Here is a 17177-nt window from a genome sequence, read left to right as displayed (position 1 = left end):
AAAGTGTATAATATATATAATCCACATATAAATTTTAAAAATTCAAATTACATAATTGAAAATAAAATTTATTAAAAATTAAAATAAAGAAATATAACTAAATTTCAAATGTTTTAAAATTAAATTAAATATTTTAAAAAACAGTTTAGAACGTTAATGTGAAATAATTTAAGAAATTAAGAATTTAGAATATTATGGTGTCAAAATTTAAGAAATTAGGATTTTAGAATGTTATAGTGAAATAATTTGAGAATTACAAATAAAAATTTAATATAAACTAAAAATAAAAAATAAAAAATATATAATAAATTAGGTATCGTGTAGGCGGGTACCCAGTTAACCAACATTTCGTGACCCATATTCGACCTAGAAACTCAAAAAAATAGAGACCCAAAAAATTGGGTATTTTAATTATAAACACCCGATATTTTTTAATTGGGTTGGCGAATCGACGGGACAAGTACATTCGACTGGAGGATTAAATTTATTTTAATTTATTAAAAGTATGACTAAATTGAGAAAATATATAAATATCAGAGGCCAAATGTATGATTATATCAAAATATTTAATTGCTTTTAACGGGAGTTAACTCGGGGTGACCATATCTTAATTAAATAAAAAAACTAAAGTGACCATATCTTAATTAAATAAAAATCAAAGTGATCATATATTATGTTTTTTGAAACCAATGACCAAAAGTGGATAAAACACAAACATAAGTGATCATCCATATAGTTAACCCAAATTTCAACACAATAATGATTTTGTATTTGGGCCTGTCATAATGATAATTATAAAATAGGTATCGGTGATAATGGATGAGAATTCAGATGAATCTTACCTATATTACTTATTAAAAACATAACATAAATAAACCATAAATTATAAAAATATAATTAATTATTTTATAAAACTAATACTACATATCAGCTTGTATTGTATGTATACCTAAGAACAAGTCAATAGGAATTTAAGATTGTTGTCTGCTTGATCCCTCCTTAGGGGTGATTGGATTATGAAATTCAAGATTCCTTGTGGGTATATTTTTTTTCAGACTCAAATTCTCATGATTGGATGAGAAATATTCCCAATAGGGAGTAATAAAATATTCCAAACAGTAAAAAAAAATCTCTGTTTACCGGGAATGTTAATCCCTTGCTTTTCTTAGGTATTTTTTATTCCCTGTTCTTAGGATACCCTCTTTTCCCGTTTGCCTCTGCTTCTTCTCCCCAAGCGTTCTTTGTTCTTGAACTCCACGGCACAGATTGAACTCCGCGGTATGTGATCTGACTTTTATCTGTTTGATTTTCAGATTTATCAGTTTATGTGTCTTGGGTGTTTATGTCTATGTCTATAATTCTTTCCTATCATAGACTTCTCTTCCCTCCCGCCCCCTTCCTCTATCTGTGGCACCTGCGATTCAAATCTACGTTAAGGTAACATCTCCACCTCCTTAAATTATCAATTTGAAACTTTTCGTTTTTGCGTTGTTCTGATTTGTCACTAGTTTCATAAGTTTTTTTTTCTTTCTGTTTTTCTGTTTATATTTCGTTTTACCTTGATTCTGGGTTTTGCTGAAAAACGATGTAGAACTTAGTTCTATCCGTTTAGTCTCGGGTAATTGACTCGGCCTGTTTCTAATTGGATTATAATTTTCTTAAATCATGATTCCATGAAGGAAAGCTGATTTTGATTTAATTGAATGTAATGAGTATTCATCTTTTAATCTGAAAATATTGAAGAATATTTACAGTTTTAGCTAGTCATATGAACAATCTTGATTTCTGAATAATTTGTTTTTATTGTTTGGGCAGCTAAGTTCTCAATAACCCAGTTTGTGTATTCAAGAGAAAATGGCATTGGTGGTAATTTGTGGACAGCCCTGCAGTGGGAAATCCACGGCTGCAATATGTCTGGCTGAAGCTCTGAATGATTCGAAATGCAAACAGACGGTGAGGATCATTGATGAAGCTTCGTTTCATATTGACCGCAATCAGAGTTATGCTAATATGCCGGCGGAGAAGAACTTGAGGGGAGTTCTCCGGTCTGAAGTTGATAGATATGTGTCCAAAGATAATATCATTATAGTTGATTCTTTGAATAGTATCAAGGGTTACCGATATGAGCTATGGTGTTTGGCTCGCGCTGCAGGGATACGATATTGTGTCGTTTATTGCGATGTTGAGGATATGCAGTGTAGGAAATGGAACGAGGACCGTAAGGAGAAAGGAGAGGATGCATATAATGATGTCATATTTGAGGATTTAGTTAGAAGGTTCGAGAATCCGGATATAAGAAACAGATGGGATTCACCGTTGTTCGAGTTGAGGCCTCAAATTGATGGCGTGGAGAAATCATGTGATGTCATTGCAGATGCAGCTTCTTATTTAACGAAAAAAGTGGACTCGAAATCAGATGTTAAGGTTTTGCAACCGACGATCACCACGCAAAACACGGTTTTCAGATGCAAATTCTTTGTATGAGATGGACAAAGCTACACAGGAGGTGATTAATGTTATTGTGGAGGCACAATCCCAAGCCATTGGAGGACCACTTGCTGCTATTTCTATCGGTTAGGATTTACCAAGTATTGATATTTCCCGACCTATTGGATTGCCCGAGCTACGTAGACTACGGCGTATGTTCATCAAGTTAACGGGACAAACAAGTTTGAGTGGGCGACCTCCGCCTTCTGATGCTGACAGCGCTAAAAGGATGTTCGTAGATTATCTGAATAGAGAACTAGGAACCATATAGGATCACCCCCTTTGTAGATTATCTCTTGTAATTATTGGACTTGGCATTGAGAGCCATGAAGGGGCCATTTTACTTTTACAGGATTCTGTTAATATGCTAAGTTGCAGGGTTTTACCGATCGAGTTCCAATTATTACTTTTACAGATGATTCTCCCCATGTTATTCGGACTCGAGTGTGAGTGTAGGATGCTAGTATGTATCTCACATTGGTATGGTGACCTTTTTTTTAAAGAAGTTCATGTATTTGGAGAATCCTTAGAAGTTGCATCTCCGTATATATATATATATATATATATATGTTCGACACATACTTTAGAAGCGGATACTCGAGGGAAAATGAAGAGTCAAGACTTCTCATCCTGATGAGATGGGCACGGGTGGGGTGGGTCGAGTTTTCGGCCTACCCCGGCCCTTGTCCGAAAGTTAATGCCCTCCACTCGACCTCTACCTGTCCCGACTTCAGAGAATATTCCACATAAGATCGAATTTTAAAAAATATAACCTCATAAGATCAATTATATAAGATTTAGTTAATTTGGTTAAAATAAGTTAGAAAACAAGGGTCGCATGAATTAGTTCTTACTGTATTTCCCTTCCATAGTTAATTTGGTTAAAATAAGATTTTATTTAAGCATTGCAAAAAAAATAATGGATTTTAAAGCACAATGAGAAGACAATAATATTTTATTAAAATATTAATAAAGATAATGATGAATGACGGTGAAATATAAAACTATAGATAATATGATTTTTAGTGTTATATTTTGTTACTTATTTGAATTATGTTTTTGTAATATAAATTAATGAGATAAATAATAATGATAAAGTATGCCTAATTAAGTATAAATATAAAAGATAAATGAATAAGTTATTGTATATAGAAGATAAAATAAATATTATATCTTAGATAACAAAAATAATTTACATCTTTTTATTATTATGAATATCTATGAAGAATTTCCAAAATGTAAACATTCAGTTAAATGTTGATGTAAAATTTTAATATATTTTTACATAAATTATGTAAAATTTAATATTAATTAGAATTAAAATAATACATGATATATTTAAATACTCAAGTAATATATTATCAACAAATATAATTTTTATATAAATAATTTTTATTTAAATATTTAGAATTTCACTTGTTAAAAAACAAATATAGAACAAGGACAATTTGGTAAAATATACATTCCAGTAATTTTTTATTCCTCAAACCAAACACTGTAATCTTACATTCCTGCCAAACCAACCAAACACAGTAATGTAACATTCCAGTAATCCTATTCTCAGGTAATCTTTTATTCCCACTAGTAATCTTACATTCCGTGAACCAAACGTACCCTTAATACTTTACACGTACTCGGTGTCCATGTGCTTCTCATTTTAATTACTTCTAAATCGTTATTGGATAAACTATGTGAATAGTCCCTTTCGTTTAGGATTTATCCGACTTTAATTACCAATTTAAAAATTAAGAGTAAATGGTCCTTAACATTATCGATCCATCCGGTTTAAGTCTCTTCGCCATTAGCCCTTGAAGAATATGTGACATAGCTGATGGACTAAAATCGAACGAAAGTTAACGGCTAATAGACTAAAATCGAATGGATCGATAACGTTAGGGATCATGTACCCTTAAATTTTAAATTGATGACCAGAGTCGGTCAGATCGAAAACAAACGAGACTATTCGCATAGTTTACCCATCATTAATTTAAACCCAACAACTAATTATTTTACGCATTTAATAAACCTCCTTTTATATTTTATACTTGTGTGGGTGCGATGATATGCACAAGTTTTTGCATAGTAAATTTTAAAATTATCAAAATTGCCATCAATCATGGAATGTACAAAATTATGTGAAAAATAACTGGAGCACAAATAGGAGCTCGTGTCCTCAAGATATTTTGATCTAATAATAATTTAAATTTTATAAATTTAAATATCAAATAAATTATTCCTTGCCTGCCAAATATTGATGTTAAATACTTAATAACTCTTTATATCTTTTAAGTTCAATAATTTAATTTAGATGTTTGAATTGAGCTTAACTCCATTCTTTATATAAAGAATCTTTCCATTCTTACCCTAACTTGCTTGTTTTATATTATATATATATAAAGATGTTATGAATAGGAGGGAGATTGTTTGATTTCGAGTCGAGTCGAATCAATATGAATTATGGTTAATTTTGAATTTTGATATTTTTTGTTTGGAGTATTTAATTACGGGTTTTAATGGTCTCATAGTCAATTTTTCGAGCTGAATCGTCTTAGTTTCATGTTATTTCATATTATCATTTATGTTTAACACTCATGCTTATGTTATTTTTTATTCGAGTCATTCTATGTAAGAGTCATCTAGGTTAAGGATATTCCGGTTGTTATTTCGTTTGACACTTGTATTTAGGTCATTTTAGGTCGAGATCATTTTCTAGTTCAGTAGGCTTGAATTGTTGAGATTTTATAATCGAATCAAACTGTGTTGAATTCAAATTCGAGTAAATTATATTAAATTTAGCTTGGGTTAAAATTGAAAGTTTGCATGTTTAAACACGGGAATGGATCTAGAAGTGGCGGTCACTTCTCCTAAAATTTTCAAATTCCTATATATTTTAGATGTTTTCTTTGTGTTTCCTATTAAAAATATGATTCACCCCCTAAGATTTTATAAATTCAACCCTCCTAACATAATGTCTTGTGTCCGTCTCTGCTTAAACACGTGACTTCTAAAATATCGTAATAATGACATCATTAATTGAATTAAAATCGAATTAAAAATCGAAAATTAGCTAAGATAAGAACATTTTTGGCATCAAAATAAATTTGGGGTTTACAAAGTTGTTAGGATTTTCAGAAGCTCGAATCGACAACCGGAACGGTTTGCAAAGAGGGGTCGAAACGGTTTTGTGTTTAGGGAGTAAGGAGATTGAAAGATAGAAAATGGCACAGCGATTTAGAGTGGTTCGACTTTCTCAATCAAAGTCTACATCCACTACCTTAGCTCCTCACCAAGGATTTTCCAACAAATTCACTAATTTGTTCTTTCTTTTGAGGACAAAGCGATTTAGAGTGATTTACTGTTCAAATAGTAATTTACTGTTCAAATAGTAAATTACTATTCATAAAAACATTTTTGTGCTCAATTTTAAATTAAAAGAACTTTGAATTATTTTTGTAAATTTTGAATAAATTCAATTAAGTCCAAAAACATTTTGTAAATTCAATTCAAGTCCAAAAACCATTTTGTAAATTCAATTCAAGTCCAAAAACCATTTTGCCTTAAATTGTTATATCGAAACATAGTTCAACAATCTCCCCCTTTTTGATATAACAAAACATTTGAAAAATTGTTTTTGACAAAACTCCCCCTTAATAAAATGTTTAATGAAAAAGATACTAATTGTTGGAAAACATATGAAAATGTTAAGCTCCCCCTTTTTCATTAAGAAATTGAATTTTTCAAACCAAACTTTAATTGTTAGGATTTTCGGAAGCTCGAAACGACAACCGGAACGATTTGCAAAGAGGGGTCGGAACGGTTTTGTGTTTAGGGAGTAAGGAGATTGAAAGATAGAGAATTGCACAGCGATTTATAGTGGTTCGACTTTCTCAATCAAAGTCTACGTCCACTACCTTAGCTCCTCACTAAGGATTTTCCAACAAATTCACTAATTTGTTCTTTCTTTTGAGGACAAAGAGATAACCTTACAACTCCCTAGTTTTTCCGGGTTAAACTAGAACCTTTCCCTAGCTTTTATACGGGCTAAGCTAGAACCTTTCCCCTTTACAAAAGGATAAGAAGTGTAAACAAGAAAACCTCTCTAAGGTAGGTGTTTTAGTCTTGGATATATTGAATTTCATGTGCTACTAACATGTTTGTTATTCTTTGTTGAAATTCAATTTTGTTTAAGTGTCAAGTACTTAAAAGCTTAATTTTTTTTTTTTGGAATGCTATTATTAAGGGGGAGCTTTAATTTTTCAAATTATTTTTTTTTAATGTCAATTTTATCACTTATTCTCCAATGTTATTTTAGAACTTCAAAGATTGAATTATTTTTGATATAACAAAAAGGGGGAGAAGTTTGGTTTGAAAAATTCAATTTCTTAATGAAAAAGGGGGAGCTTAACATTTTCATATGTTTTCCAACAATTAGTATCTTTTTCATTAAACATTTTATTAAGGGGGAGTTTTGTCAAAAACAATTTTTCAAATGTTTTGTTATATCAAAAAGGGGGAGATTGTTGAACTATGTTTCGATATAACAATTTAAGGCAAAATGGTTTTTGGACTTGAATTGAATTTACAAAATGGTTTTTGGACTTGAATTGAATTTACGATGGATACAGTTAAGAAAATGTGTTATTGAAAATATTATTTTTTTAACATTTTCGATAAAAATTACCTAAAACATTATTTTTTTTACCGGAAATGTTATTATTGGGCGCTTTACCGGATTTGTTAACATACCTGATAAAACACTACCTAAAACATATTTTTTCTACCGGAAATATAAATATTTGATACTTTACTGGAAATATTGAAAAAAATTAATGTTTTAGGTAAAAAAAAATAATGTTTTAGGTAATATTTTACCGGAAATGTTAAAAAAAATAACATTTCTAGTAACGCATTTTTTTAATCGTATATTAAGGCTGTCGTACAGTAGAACTTTCCGAACATTACATCATCTTCACTTGTATGATAATGAAGAATAATTATCACCAACACATTTTATATTTATAATAAACAAATAATTATATCCATCGTTCGTCTCCAATATCATTAAATTTATTTATTTTTATTTTTAAACTATGTTTAGTTAAACTAAAATTAAGGGTAAAGAACAAAAATTGTCCGTCGGTTATATAGGATGTTGTTTTATTAAGTCACTCGATTATTAGAAGTTACAAAGTAGTCATTCGACTATAGAGGGTTGCTTTGTCGAGTCTCTCGACTATTAAAAGTTACAAAATATCACCGGCTATTTATTATGTTTCAAACTCGTCATTTTCCATTAAAAAATAAATGATATTCTGAGCTGAACGTTAACTTGTTAATTGTGATATGATAAAATTCGATCACAAAATCTCAAACGACTATCAAATCCCAATCATCAAGTTACAAAATATCACGGCTATTTATTATGTTTCAAACTCGTCATTTTCCATTAAAAAATAAATGATATTCTGAGCTGAACGTTAACTTGTTAATTGTGATATGATAAAATTCGATCACAAAATCTCAAACGACTATCAAATCCCAATCATCAAGTTTAAGCAACTGCCAATTTTTTTAACGAAAAATGACTAGTCTAGAACATAATGAGTAGTTGACGGACTCAAAAAAGCAACACTCCATAATAGAATGATCATTTTATAGCTTTTAATAATCGACGAACTTAATAAAGTAGTACCCTATAATCGGGACCATTTGCATTCTTTACTGTAAAATTAAAATATTTATAAAACATGGCAGAAAATGGGGGAAATTGTGGACCCAGAAAAAGAGGAACATGCAAATGTGCTTAAATTGGCAATAACTTAGGCCAGGTGGTGCCTTTGAAACACAGAATTGTCTCATTTCACCTCTTTCCTTTTAATATATATATACACACACACACCATATTAGAGGAATGAAATAATTGTAGAGGTTAAATTCCAATGAAAGTATCATTTAATTTAAATATTGTTAATTACAAAATATCATAATTGTTGGACATTTACATTTAACTAATAACAAAATAGATTATATCAATTTTCTCAATATGACAAGATAATTATATTCTATGAAAATCTTAGACGGGCTATTGACAATAATCACATCTATCTGGTCTATCGATAATGGTCATGTAAATGGCTGTCCCTTGTTCCCATATGCAATGGGGTAAGGGGGAGGTAAGATAGTAGGCTGCCCCCAACACCAGGTTGAGAGCAGCTTTCGTAGAAGACCTCTGAATTATAAAATGCCCTCTGTGGGACTCGACCCCACGACCTCAAGATTAAGAACCTTGTGCTCTACCAACTGAGCGGATATTCATGCCCTATTGATAAAAACTCTTATGCCAAAGTATGTAAGAAAACTTAACATAATTAAACACTAGTGACCTGCTTCCCACAATCATGGTAGCTAGAATAACACAAGAGTTACACATATAAACAATTTAAATATTTGGTCCAACGAAACCTTTAGATTAATGACAAACATTTTAAGTTTAAATCTACCATTTATAAACTCTTTTCTCTTTCTTTCTCTCTCTCACACACATGTATTTTAGTTTGAATGTTTTTTTAATAGATATTTCAAGGGATAGATAAAGGGGCGGGTGGGAATAGTCGTCCCATTGAAATTTTAAAATTACTATATATTTTAGATTTTTTATGTATTTTCTATTTAAAGTCAGTTTTTGACTCCGAAATTTTATAAGTTCAAATCCGTCCCCTAAAATTTTAAAAATTCAACTTCACTTCTATTAATAATTATTTTAAAAAAAATTGCATAAATCAATCAAATTAATCTAGAGATTCCCACTTATAGAGCTTGCTCTCTCCCGGAAAAAAAAATAATATTATTCCTACAAACACATTGCTAATCCAGCTTTTTTTCCCCTTGCTCTTGCCACTTTCACAGCCTGTCAAACCCTGATTCATTTTCACTAAGAAAACAAACCTTGAAAACTTTGAAGATCTGTATCAATGGCTTAAACAATAAATCCTTTTGGCCGCCTGTCTTTACTTATTTTTGACCCCAAAAGAACAAAAGGGTTTCATCGTTGTTAGCCGCTCTGATCTGAGTGCATTTGCTTCTTGATCACGAGATCTGCTCATACGGATGGGAAAAGCATCAGGTGCTTGAGCTCCGAACAGCTTCGTTAAATGAATTGCTTCTTTCAAGAAACTTTCTCTTGCAGGTAAATACTCACTATGCGTATCGAATTCATCGACTCTCTTGTGTTGATCTTTTGTTAGTTTGTTTTCGCATGGAGATTGGCTCATGGCCCATTTTTTTTTTTTTTTGGAGTTTTTGAGTGATCCGTTAGTGTTTGATGAATTGTCTCTGATTGTTTGATCTGTTTACAGTTGATTTCAAACACTCTGTACCCTGTTCTTGCTTGAGTTATTTAATCAATTTTTAGTGTAATGGACGTTATTCGATTCTTTAGTAGATTAATACGGATCGAATCCTATAAATAGCTATCATAAATAAATCCTACTAACTTAATTTACTCTATTCACGATATCAAATATATATCTCCATCCAATGATGGATCGAAAAGATATGTGAAAATAGTCATCCTCAAGGATGGACCGAGAGTAACAGACGAGGGCAGTTGTCCCTTTAAAATTTTAAAATTATCTTATATTTTAGATTTTTTCTACGTATTTTTTGTTGAAAATCTGTTTTTGTCTCACTTGAAATTTTATAAGTTTAAGTTCGACCTACTAGAATTTTATAAGTTCAAGTTCGTCACAACATAAAATCCTGCTTCCGTCCCTTCGTCCCTGTTCACCCTGAAATTTCTAAATTTTTATATATTTTGAGTATTTTCTTTCATATTTTTTAATAATAATAATAATATGTTTCCTAAATTTTTTTAAGTTTGTTTGTTCTAAAATTTTATAAAATCTTATGTTTAACAATATTTTCAGGCCATGGGAACCAAAGTCGGGTACCGTGGGATAACCACGATAGCAAATTCACGGAGTTTTTGTCAGCATTTCATGGATGATTATTTTAAAGCAAGTTCAAAAGTCGGGGTGCTGAAAATTAGGGTTACCAACATGGATTCCATCAAGAACACTATGCAAATGCATGAAGAGATGTTCAAACACCAGGTATGGACCAAGAAAACCTCAAGTTTCTTTCTTTCCTTTCCATTTTTGTCCATGAACTTGCTAACTTTTTTCAATTTGGACCTTGGACTTTTTTTTCATCCACATTACTTTTAAAGTTGATAACTTTTTCTATTTTCGTTCATTATGATGACACGCGACTAGAAAACTATAAAATATTGCACAATCTCAATGTAATATGTAATCAAAATGATCAAAAATTCAAATTCAAGGATCGGTGTGGGCAAATAAAGTTCAATGACCAAGTTGGGAAGTTACCAAGTTTAGGGACTAGATGTTGCTTTATTTCTTCTCTAAATACATGGAAAAATCTTTAAATTGTAAATTTTAGATTTCTAGTTTATTTTTTTATTTAAACATTTTTTAATTTCTTATAAGTTTTAAAGGTAAACAAATTTATCTCAATTTCACCTGCATGTAGATTAATTTTTAATTTTATTTTAAATTCGATTTACAGAGATGAGAAGCTGTTTTATATAAATATATTGCACTACATACTTTTCTTTAAAAAAAATTAATTGAATTAACCGAAGGGATGAGCAAGGATCGTGAATTAAATTGTAGGTACGAGAACTTCATCGACTGTACAATGTTCAAAAGATGCTAATGGATGAACTCAAAAAAGAGATCGGCACAAACAAGTGGGGAAGGAATGGCAGTTGCTCTGGGGATCACATCCGAGCCATTAAAACGGAAAAGGGCTTCGATCTGGAGAGACCGGTCGGAGACGAAGATAGTGAAATCGAGCTGACACTGAGCATCGGCGGCGGTTCGAGCAAGAAGAAGGTGGTGAAGAACTCTCAATCCAAGGGCTATAATCAATCCGGCGGTGAAGGAATAAGAGAAGTAGATTCTTCGGGTTCGTTTAAATCAAAGAAAGGAGAATATTTCAATGGACCCGACACTTCATCATTGACCTCTCCATGGTTTAAGCATAAACAACCTTTGAACATATTCCCAAAAGTTTAAGATAGATATGAAAATATTTAACCAAAATTATAAGGCAAACTATAATTTTAGTCACTCAACTTTTAACATGCTTCTGTTTTGATCACCAATCATAAAATATATCAATAAACTTAAACGAAACAAGACACGAGATCCTCTAAAAAAAAGCCGAGTTCAAAATTTGATACTGTTAAAGGAAAAAAAAATTAGGTTGTGAAGATTGATCTATAATAAACTTTACAATACCCAATCCAAATTAGTTGACTAATAAAACGAATATCAATAATTATATCAATAAAATTTTTAATTTAAATACTCAAGTATCAACAAATAAATGAGGCACAAAAATTACCAAACCAACAAAAGCAATTCTTATCTAATACAATATCTAATCTAATATATGTTAATGTAATTCCCTTACCCTAATTCATGAACAAGTGGTGGATCCCAAAAGCCATAATTTGTAATGTATTATAATGAAAATTTAATTTATGCAAAGCCCCACCTTAAACCCTAAGCAAAAAAAATTATAATAAAAATAAAATGAAGATTTAAAAGAGAGAAAAAAAAATCCAACTCAATTTGAATAGGGAAGTTCTTACAAATCAAAAGACAGCCCATAGACAAATAAAAGCTCATCCACAGCTGAAATAGCCAACAGTGCTTCAATATCAGCAACAAAACAATATTGTCGTTTGCTAAGAGTGTAACTGATAACAGTCATAACATTGTTCCACAATGCAGTAAGCTCATTATTTCATTCATCCACCAAAAAAGCCAGGATTCATCCACAACATGCTGCCTCATGGTACCTGCATGTTGCATCGTAATTATAAATGATTCCGTTCGCTTCGCTAAAATAAAAACCAATAACACCACCAAAGGGATTATTGACTAGGTATGAATAGGCGAAGCAGCATAAATTGAAGTGGATAATAAAAAAGGGTCAGCAATAACAACAATTGTACTCAACAACGAGATCAGGCACACCGACTGCAAAAAAAGAAACCAACTGCAGATGACCACAAACACAAAAGGTTACAGGCATCTAAGAGAGCCAGGATGTTATATGTATCCTACACATTTTAGTTTCTTTATGTAAAGGTTAAAATGAAACCTCTTCTGCTGAAACACATCAAAGAAAAAGAACTATGATGCATGTACCGAACATTGTAGCGTGTTTTTATTTTCATAATTTGAGGTTTGGTTTCTATTTTAGGTTGAAAATTAAATTCCGGAACAGATACCAAAAAACAGAAGCGGCATGGAAGTAGCATCATAGTTTAAAGTTGAATCTGATATGACACATGTATCAGGGCTTCATGATAAATGCAGAAAGATAACAGTAATGACCCAAACTATTACGTATAGGCCAATGAACAATTTATCACCTGACATTCGTAAAAAAAAATAAAGTACAGGTTTTTAAACATTCAGCATGATTACCTGTACACATATATTGACCATGGTAAGTGATCTTCAGCTACCCTGGAGGACTCTCTGAGGATCAAGTTGGCCACTGCAGTAACTGGATGGAACAGCAGAAAGTTCTAGCCTTCCCCTCCATTCCTCACCAGGTTTCAACGTGATGGGTTTCTCAATAGCAGCAGCCTCCACACACAGCATATGCTTGTATTCATCATCTCCGAAATCAGCCATAGCCTTCGCCTTTTTATCCCAGGGATTCCACACCACTACATGCAAAAAGTAACAATATTAAAGCAAGGAACAGCTCATAATCCATAATTTTGTTATAGTCTGTTCTCATAGATTTATGCATATAAAAAGGATAAAGTACCTCTACTATTAAAAAGTAATGAACAATATGATAATATTTTCCAACTCTATGAAGTCTTAACATAATCAAACTCCATATAAATAATACGTACATCTATAAAAAACTTGGAGAAAATAAACCTCACCAGCATCAGGGAGCCCATCTTTGCGTAATACGAAGGTTCTCTTCTTTTCATGATCCAGAATTGCAATTTTTGTAGGTGTACTGAGATATATCTTGTCCACCTTCAAAACAGAAATAAGAATATGTTAACAGTAAACTAGGTTAAGTGTGAGCAGATTGAGGGGCAAAGCAATCACAAACTCACTTCTCTTTCAAATGTTATTGCATCTCCCTGTTCAGTAAATCGCTCCCTGCTCTTCAAATTATCCAGATAATCAAGTGTCTCTAATCCTTCAACACGAACTTCACTGTAAAGAAGGAACAAAGTTCTTTTAAACCCTGATAATATGAACTCTTGCTCAATAGTAATGTTATAATCATCACATGAGACAAACGTCAAGTCACCAACAAACATATTGTACCATTAATTAGTTTTACTAGTTGAGGTACAATTCAATAGTAAGAGAAAATATAAGAGCGACGATTAAACTAACAACCATCTCAATATTTAGAAAGCAGTTATATTTAAAAGGCAAACTAAATGATTTTATATATCCACAGTTGACTTCCTGAATACAAAAATTCAAAATAAAGGATCAAGAAAACAAAACAAGCAAACAAAACTTATATCCAAAAAGAAATTATGAAAAATAGTATTTTATTAAGTGATCTAAACCAAAGAAATGTTTTTTTTGGGGGGGGGGGACCTAAGAAGTGTTTCTGTTACATTATCATAAACCTTATTATTGACGCTAAGAATTGTGTGAAAATTCATAATTGAAAAGTGCTGGGTAAGCAGGCAGAAGATCATTTGCTACTTCCACTACTGGAAGTAAGAAGACATGCTTGCAATAGAAGACATAATTTCAGACCGACATAAACTAGAACTAGGCATATGAAAGATGTCATTAGTAATGATAGTTTACTCGATAAAACTTAATAATGATAAAGTATAATAGCTTAGCTGTCAACAGTTGATGTTAATGAACTGGGATATGAAAAGGAGAGAAGGAAGAAAATAGTGTGACCTATGCATGCCAAAAAAATTGACTCCAAGATATTCATATATAAACCTGGAAGTAGTAACACTAAAGAGTATCTTATCACAGAAAAGATAAAATATAAAACAAATCCTTCTAGTTACCTGATATCAGAAACAGAAAAATATGTGTGATACGCGAATGTAAATGTAAACGGCTTCCCATCACTATTAGTATTCCTGATGCGAGATGTTAGCATTAGATCTCCTCCAGGTCCCAAAGCTACCCTCAGGCGGAACTCATAGCTGAGATAAAAAAGACAGTCACGATGACAAGTTAATTGATCAAGAAAATAATGCCATGAAGATTTGAATATGGATCTCTCTTCGCGAATGAAATTAAAATATTAAAAAAATTATAATACCTGTGAGGCCAAATCTTCATATCTTCTTCAGAAGGCTTAAGGATCAAATCAATGTGTGCTTTACTGGATGAGTTCGTTGGAAAAGCAGGCGGGTCAGTGTCAATGCTCCAAAATTTATTTCTGGCAAAACCATGAGACTCAAGAGGGCCAAGATTTGAAAACTGCAAACACAGAGCATTTTTTCATGACCAGGATGATCATGGTCTAAACAAGTAGGACAATACAAGATCTGCACATACTTGGGGGAAACATAAAGGAATTCCTCCACGAATTGGCTTAGGAGGCTTGAACAATGTCTGCAAAAGAGAAGTATTTAGTACATCGGAAATAAAATTGCACATAACTACCAAGTGTTGTCTTCTAAAATACTTGCATTTGCACATGCAAGTGATCATTTTGTACAGCAACTATAGATTAATGCATTCTTATTGTTAAGCATATTCCACTAAATAACTCAAGCCATTTATCATTTTATATTCATAAAACCAAAAAATGTTCTCTTCCCATTTACCTTATATAGTCACTAAATGGAATGGAAAAGAAAACAAGTTACTGATCAAAAGGATTTCCCAAAAATACCAGAAAAACTTCATTTCATAATAGTGCAAGGAGTTTCAAGGAAAGTAATATAATTCATTCAATTTCTTTAAACATGGCGTTCCTGTAATCTTGTTTTTCTGAACAGTTAATCCATGGGTTCATGTTATTGCGATAACTAACGAATCAGCTCTTTATGCTTTAAAAAATGGTTCGGAAAGGTTTACAATCTATAAAATACATACTCTACCTAACTTTTACAATTGTTCACAATCAAAAACCGACAGATCACAGGTTTGACCAGGCAACAGGGGAAGCAGATCTGCTTCCATTAGAGGATGAAATAGATCATATCCATAAATGCACTCACACAAATTAAGCATCCCTGAGAGGCTAAAGACCTTAGAACCATTACACCTAAATCTAGTACTCAAAAGTTATTCCATCTTCCTCACACAGATGAAGATTTTCTTCCGCAATATCAACTATTAGGCATTAACGCAGAATTTAATTAGAAAATAAAGATTAGGTCTAAAAGAGGCACCCATTCAAAGGACTTGAACAGTATATTTTAAACACTATACATCATATTTAGTCAAGAAAATTACTGTCACTGAAAAGCACCTTACTACTGACGAAGAGCAACTCCTCTCCGTGGTCATTCTTCCAAGATGTCACATGACCTCCATACAAATACACCTAAAAGGAAACTCAAATCAGTATTAAACAGTCAAAGATCTACGGAAAACAACAACAACAAAAAAGAATAAAAGGTCAATTCAAAGAAATGAAGGAAGACTAACGCAGATCCAGAAATTTAAAAAAAATCTAAAAAGAAAAAGAACAAAAATAAATAAAAGATAAAATTACCTCGGCGGAGCTGCCACGCGTCTCGCGGAGGATTATTTTTTCGAGGCCGTTAACGCCCTTGGCCAACTCAACAGCTGCTCTCTCGCTCGACATAGAACCTCCGCCGGTGAGAAATTCGGAAAGAAAAAAAATCGAAATCTGGTGGTTTTCGCCTTGTCGTGAACTGGTTGAATTTAAGTAGCGGAAGCCAGGAAATTTTCAACTGTGAATCTTGTTTCTTTGCGCTTTACTCTTCTCGCTCTCGCTCTTGCACTTTTCACTTTTATTATTTTATTTGCCTTAATTTCTTCATTTTTTAAATCTAAAAGAAATTGGTTAAAATAATATATACATTTTTTGTTTATTTTAAAGAAAATAACTTATTTTAGAGAAAATAATCTCAGTGATCAAAAATGCCTTATAATATACGATTTTAATTAACTTTTTTTGGATTTGTCAAAATGACCAACTAAATCGCAATACGATCGATAATTCATAACGCGATCTCCGATATCGCAAATCAGTTTTCAGATTCGCAACGCGAACATCGACTATCGCAATGCGATTTTCCAAATTCGTTGCGATAGTCCAAATTCGCGTTGCGATTTATTCCAAATTCATATTGCGATAATCCAAGTTCATTGCGATAGTCCAAGTTCGCGTTACGATTTATTCCAAGTTCATTACGATAGTCGTTGCGATTTATTTCAAGTTCGTTGCGATAGTCGAAGTTCGCGTTGCGATATATTCCAAGTTCGTTGCGATAGTCCAAAATCGCAATGACTAGTGGTATTGCATTTGTTTCTTAAGAATTTTCTCTAAAAAGATAGTATTCGCGCAGACGTGTCAAAGACACGTATTACCACGACCAAGACCCGAGACGAGACTAGACTAGACGATACGAGACGGACAGCGATGGCTGC

The 17177-nt window shown here is 32.1% G+C and overlaps 2 protein-coding genes and 1 pseudogene across 2 annotated transcripts; 2 read left to right on the top strand and 1 right to left on the bottom strand.

The window, feature by feature from the left end:
* Positions 1-1298: 1298 nt before the first annotated feature.
* On the top strand, positions 1299-2917 carry LOC120179823 (annotated as a pseudogene).
* Positions 2918-10415: 7498 nt separating this feature from the next.
* On the top strand, positions 10416-11585 carry LOC120179829. Its single transcript, XM_039185307.1, has 2 exons — positions 10416-10598; positions 11181-11585. The coding sequence occupies exons 1-2, from the start codon at positions 10416-10418 to the stop codon at positions 11583-11585; spliced, it is 588 nt and encodes a 195-aa protein (XP_039041238.1).
* A 599-nt stretch (positions 11586-12184) lies between these two features.
* Positions 12185-16404, bottom strand: LOC120179827 (putative glucose-6-phosphate 1-epimerase). Its single transcript, XM_039185305.1, has 9 exons — positions 16276-16404; positions 16030-16104; positions 15108-15164; positions 14869-15029; positions 14609-14749; positions 13670-13772; positions 13487-13586; positions 13011-13258; positions 12185-12376 (listed from the first exon to the last, which is right to left on the bottom strand). The coding sequence occupies exons 1-8, from the start codon at positions 16366-16368 to the stop codon at positions 13044-13046; spliced, it is 945 nt and encodes a 314-aa protein (XP_039041236.1). The 5' UTR covers positions 16369-16404; the 3' UTR covers positions 12185-12376; positions 13011-13043.
* Positions 16405-17177: the final 773 nt, after the last annotated feature.

Source organism: Hibiscus syriacus, unplaced genomic scaffold, assembly GCF_006381635.1.
Source record: "Hibiscus syriacus cultivar Baekdansim isolate YM2019G1 unplaced genomic scaffold, ASM638163v2 tig00112470_pilon, whole genome shotgun sequence".
In the NCBI taxonomy this organism is placed as follows: Eukaryota; Viridiplantae; Streptophyta; class Magnoliopsida; order Malvales; family Malvaceae; genus Hibiscus; species Hibiscus syriacus.
This window is presented reverse-complemented; position numbering and strand designations above follow the sequence as displayed.